General features: G+C 38.5%; 1 protein-coding gene across 1 annotated transcript in view; it reads right to left on the bottom strand.

Moving 5' to 3' along the window:
• Window positions 1-2,661: 2,661 nt before the first annotated feature.
• Window positions 2,662-5,903, bottom strand: part of LOC111670594 (protein-glutamine gamma-glutamyltransferase 2-like) — a 14,841-nt gene continuing 11,599 nt past the window's right edge. Inside the window, exons 14-15 of the mRNA XM_023427369.2 lie at window positions 4,032-4,168; window positions 2,662-3,707 (exon numbers count right to left, since the gene is read on the bottom strand). Of these exons, the coding sequence (XP_023283137.1) occupies window positions 3,560-3,707; window positions 4,032-4,168 (285 nt within the window). The 3' untranslated portion in view covers window positions 2,662-3,559. The remainder of the gene's footprint in view (window positions 3,708-4,031; window positions 4,169-5,903) is intronic.

The following is a 5,903-nucleotide window of genomic DNA, read 5'->3' as shown; positions in this document are numbered from 1 at the left end:
AAAAAAAAATATTAATATAGCATGCTTTCCAGGGCTGAGTCTCACAGCACTCCACTGGTCCGCCGGTTTAGCTGATCAACAGGAAGTTTATCCGAACAAGTAGAGAAAAATGTGGCTGAGAGAGAGAGTCACTTAGCTTTGGTTTCCTCCAGATTCCTGCCAGCCTGGGTCCCCTCCACGGCCGTTTCTTTTTTTTTTCCTTCTGTTCAGCGGCCTCCTTGCTCCTTCTGCAATCTCTCCGTCCCCACGTAGTCTGATACCTGCAGTTATATATATATATACACACCCACACATCTTGTGGCCCAATCACCACATACTCTCTGCCTAGACACACCTGCTTTGATGGGTGAGTCAATAAGTGGCTGATTGGTTGCAGCTGGAGGCAGCCATCTTGGTGCACCCAGTAAATCCTCCCATGTCACCTTGTGACAGTAGTGTAGTGGTGTTATCTCTTGCAATGCAAACAGAAGATGTATGTGGTTTGGTCTCAACACAAGGAGTCAAATGTTACAAATCACCTATTCGTCCAGGTTAGTTGAAACATACACTGGGGTGAAATGTAACATCATGATTTCAGAATAATGACAAAAACTGGATATTGAAGCTTTTTATTGAACACTTTTTTAAACATAATTGGTGTGTGTGTGTGTGTGTGTGTGTGTGTGTGTGTGTGTGTGTATTGTTGTTACAACTAACCCAGACTCTTGTAGCCACGAACCACCTTAACTTACAGCTAACAGCTAAAACATTAGCACTGACAACTAGCATGAAAAGTATCTACATCATCTCCAAATAAACATGATTTAAGTTTGAAGAGTTTAACAACAGAGCAGACAGTACTGTTATAGAAATAAATTAAGTAAATAAAATGAAAAACTTTCTTACCTAAAAATTAGATTTTTTCCTTCTTAAACAGTCTGTGTGTGTCACAGGGAGCTACTTCCTCACATGTGGACATTAGGAATTAACTGAGCAGGTATAGACTGAATTAAGTGATTCCTTCCTTGTTCCTGATTGGAGAAATTGAAAGTATTAAAACTGACCCATGTTACAACCATCGGTCTCTCCTACTGAAGGTGGCACAGGCTATTAAATATCTTACTTTTCACAGTCTGCAGCACTCAAACGCAAAGAGCCACCTACATAAAACATGTTTTACAAACAGACTGAGGAAAGATGATCTTACCTTTATGCAGTTTGAAGAGCCTGCTGCTCAGCTGTGTGTTCAGGTTCATCAAAAATGATATTCTCGGTTTCCACAATGTCGAGAATGCACTAGAAATTGAATAAGGAAACAAAGTAGGAGAGAGCAGACCTCCACTCTACAAAAATTGTAATTCAGAGTAAATGATCCACATCTCCCCCAAAATTTAATTAGTTCTTCCCAAGCAACCTCCAGAGCTGAAAAAGGAAGACAGCACTGAAGAACCATAAACTTGCAGTTCCTCTAATGACCACCAGAGTCTGGCTCCAACAGTGAGTCAATCCCCATAGATTCCCATGTTAAAATGTCCAACTTTACAGCAGAAATAAACATGTTGACAGCCTGGTACAAAAACAGTTTTGGTCTCTGTTGTGATAACAAACATCACTTAATGTGTATGTTAATGATATTCCCTGTTACTGTCACTATGCCTCCTCACCAGCAGGTGTCTCTATGTGTCTGTGTAGAGCAGAAGAGAAGTAGGCTACAGACAGATAAAGAAGAAGTAGGTGCGCAACAGGTAGAGAGGATACAAATCGTATGAGCCATGTGTGCTATCAGTGTTAGGGGTTGGTAAATAAACTCCTGGACAGTTCGCTGTCTCCTGTGCTCACTTACCAATGTAACAGTCTCTATAGCTAATTTCCTCCTTCATGACAACTGTTTATACAACTCACCTGTTTACATTTTACAAAGGAATTAAGTTCTGCATAATTGTGGGTGAGGTATCTTTGAGTGACAGGTGTTATCTGGGAGTTAGGGGTGGACTTGGGCACTGCTAGGATGGTGACGGTGGGAGCAGCCCACTCTGAGCTTCAAAACTGCTCTTCAGAAATGTGTGGGTGAGGTCACAGAGGCTACGTCCATCTTCATTTACAGTGTATGGTTCTGCCCTGGACCATTCCCCATCCCTTGATGCAAATCAGACAAAACCTTCATGACGAAGTGACAAAGTGAGGGGGAATAAAATCTAATCTAAATGAGGACAGCAACTCTTTGTCTCCTCCCCTTGTCAACCACTGTGTAAGTAGAAATTACAATGCATTGTGTTACTTATACAGCTTACTACTTGAAAAGGCTGAGTCTGGAACCTTGTACTGACAAAACTGACTTCATCATCTAATAGTATCCCTTCATCCCCATTTGACTGCATTACATGTACATGATAAACTATGCCAGCATCATTACCTTGTTGGTATAATATTGAAATGGTACAATAGCTGACAGTGTTCTTTAGTTGAAAATGATGCATTGATACACTGTCTCTAACTTAATTTATTATACTAAAATGATAAAATGATGAAAAATAATAAGTAATTTTAGTAACTCATTATGGAAGGCAGCAAAATGACCAGGAAGCATGGACTCAACAGCAAGAGAAGATTGCTGAGGGTTTGTTTTCACTCTGCAGGTACACAAGGCCCACAACACAACAAATGACACAGAGCCTTAAAATCTTATTTTTCAAAATTTTATTTTCATAGGCAAAATGGATTTTTTTCCTGCATCATTAACAACATGTTTCCTAAAAGGAGCTGAAATTTAAATGTAACCAAATCAAAATCAAAACAACATTATTAATCATTCAAGTAAAATAAATGTGTGAGCTATTTATTCTATTGTAGCCTACTACAGAAGCTAATGTACATTATCGTTAGTGGATGTGGATCATTGTTTTTCTAAATTCAATTATTCAGAAAGAAAGTTACCTTTTTGGATGGCATAATAACAAGTCGATGAAAATAACAAGTGGAACTAGAAAATTCCAGGGAAATTTTGAGTGCCACGGGGGCTACTGCCGGGATGAGTACATGATTTATTTCCAGTGTTCAGAAGTCACCCTGATCATATTCTGGTTTTGAGAAATGTCTTGATATAAAAGACTCTGATATAAAACAATGTCACATCCCTCCATCATGTATTATGTGGGAAATATCTCATATTCTGTGTTTTTTTTTTTTTATAAAAGAAGAGGCAACATGTCTTCAAACTGGCATTTAAAGGGTTAAAATCCTGAAAACTGATAAACATTTGGTAGGTTTTTAAAGAAGATTCCAAGGCATTCCTAATGCATTATTTATTCCCAGTTTTTTGGGAATAACTTTGGGGAAAAATTGGAATTTTAACACCAAAAGTCATAGCACCTCTTTCGGGATCAAGACGCACATTTTGTTGTATATATTACCGGGGTTTTCTCAAAGGTATGGGACGAGTTACGCGCCAAAATTTGGTGGAAGAATAATAAGTCTGAGGAATATTAATAGATGCCTCGGGGCTCTGTAATCTGCAGACACTGAAGTCCAATCAAACAACAAAATAAAAAAGTAGTAATGGTGTTAGACTCTGTAGACTGGCTCAGTACTTCACAACAACATTGATGAAGCTCTTGATGTTCCTCAGTTTGTCGCTATCAAAGTTCACCAGCAGCACGCTGGAGCCGGCGCTGCTGGGAGTGAACTTAACACTGGCTCTGGCTTCCTGTTTGGGGCCCACAGCTTCAATCCTACAAGAATCATATGTAGCAGTTAGTGTAATCTTTAAAACTAATCACAGATGAGGTTTCTGTTTTATACTGATCTCAATTCTTATGCATACAGCTATGCTCTCGCTGCAGGGAAATATTCATGTGACTTTGGGTGCGTTTTACTTTTTGCAGGATTTGGCTTGAAGCTTCATCACAATCAGTCACAGTTTAACACCATCTTGTACATCAAACTGTAAATTAACTGTCATTGGAATTGGGTGACACAAGTAAAACTATAAAATAGAAAAAAGAAATAAAGCATAGAAATAAGCATGATAGCATAAACCTGCTTATAACACATACTTGACTGTTATGGGTTTGCCGTCGGTGAGGCCAACCCCCTCAGCGGTGAAGCTGCAGTCCTTCAGCGGCTCTGGTAAAGTATTCAACAAGGTCATCTCTGCCGTCACAGGCTTGTTCACTGTGGCTTCTTTCATCAGCTGCAGAGAGGAGTTCAGGTTAACAGGTTTATCATGTTAAAGCTAGTATAATATTAAAAATGATTGAAATTATGTCACAGTAAATAATATAATGCAAACATTTTAAATATTTAACATAGTTGTTGATGAGGTCTTTATATGCCTGAGTGGGCTATCAACAATGGTTACAACAGGTTACCTGACTTAAAGTATAATATATCATTCCATAAAAGAAATGACAAGTTCTACTGTATGTGAGATGGCGGGGCCACTGATCTGGTTTAAACAAAGAGAAAAATGATTTGATTTTCAAATGATTCTTTTGGAAGAAAGAACTAGGCAGATTTGTAGCTCCATATAGATTCTGATAACATATTTAAATAAGACACTCAAAAAATGGTTACAGAAGCTTATTTTACTTTTACCACAAACACTATATCAAAATGACCAGTGCATTTCAGTTAGATATGTTCTTAAGGGGAAGTGAAAGAACATACAGTATAATGGACAAGATTAAAGTTACACTCAAAGAACTGGTGGAAGCAATCTGTTTATCATGTTATGATGTGTGGGCACAACAGACAACAGATCTCCATTGTTTACAGGCACAGCTAAATAAGAATGACTTAACAAAAAGGCTGAAGAAAATACAAACAAAAAAAAAGGGACAAAAATAAAAGGATAAATCTGATGCTTCAGTCAGCTCTGAGAGAGTTGGGGCTTTAAGTATAAGAGGTTTAAAGTGATTCCCACTCCTAATATGACTGCAAATCAGAAAAAGCTCAAATAGTGTCTGGGCCACTGGACTGACTACATTGAGAGATCTTACAGCATACTGACTGCTTAAACATCCATCCAGCAAATATCAACATAGACTCTGTATTTTAGCTGATAAACCATGAATGCTTCTGTGCAATTACATTACCTTGCAGCTTTTTCATAATGCAAATTTGCAAAAGCTAACAGATCCAGCTGGGATTAAGAAACAGAGGGACACTAAAGATTAAAACAGATCAACAGACGGGGCCTAATAATTATGTGCCTGCAATGCAATAACATTGAAGGCATATACTAGAAAATTCCTGGAGAAATTTTGAATGTGCCGTCTGCTTGGTGCGTATACTTCACTCCTCACATTTCAATCTGCACAAAGAACATTACTTTCAGTTTCATTCATGTCATAGAGACTTATCCTGACCCTGACCTCAGTCACTTTAGGTGTCCCTCAGAAAGCCTTTTGAAGCTGTCAAGACTGATCAAAATAACCTCACACTGATGGTTTCAAACCCAAATTTGTCTCCACAACCACAGCAAGACATACACACATGTATACACACATGTACATGCCCTAACAGTTGATCTGCAATAAAGCAGTATCACTATATCATAGACATGCACATACAAGCACACACACACACACACACACACATGCTGGTTTGCCTTATACATGCTCTAATACTTGAGAGTAAAAGGGGTAAGAGTTAATAAATCAATTAGCCTATAAGAATCAGCTTTGTCCACTTCTGCCCAGATACTGCGTTAGTAGCACCTGCTGAGACCTGAGACCTGCTGTTTGTTATCAGCGTGTGAATTTGTATTGCAGTCTATGGGGGAGCTACTATGATGGTTGAACAGTTCCTGTAGCTCAAAGCTCAAAGTTAATTCAATATGTCTGCTGCTGTATTTACTTTTGTACTGTCCAGTATGAACTGTAATCTCTCTCTGTGAACACTAACTTGTTAACAGCTTTCTGCCT

Source organism: Seriola lalandi, unplaced genomic scaffold, assembly GCF_002814215.2.
Source record: "Seriola lalandi dorsalis isolate HSWRI2012SDOR001 ecotype SW California unplaced genomic scaffold, Sedor1 jcf7180002054861, whole genome shotgun sequence".
NCBI classification, from domain to species: Eukaryota; Metazoa; Chordata; class Actinopteri; order Carangiformes; family Carangidae; genus Seriola; species Seriola lalandi.
This window is presented reverse-complemented; position numbering and strand designations above follow the sequence as displayed.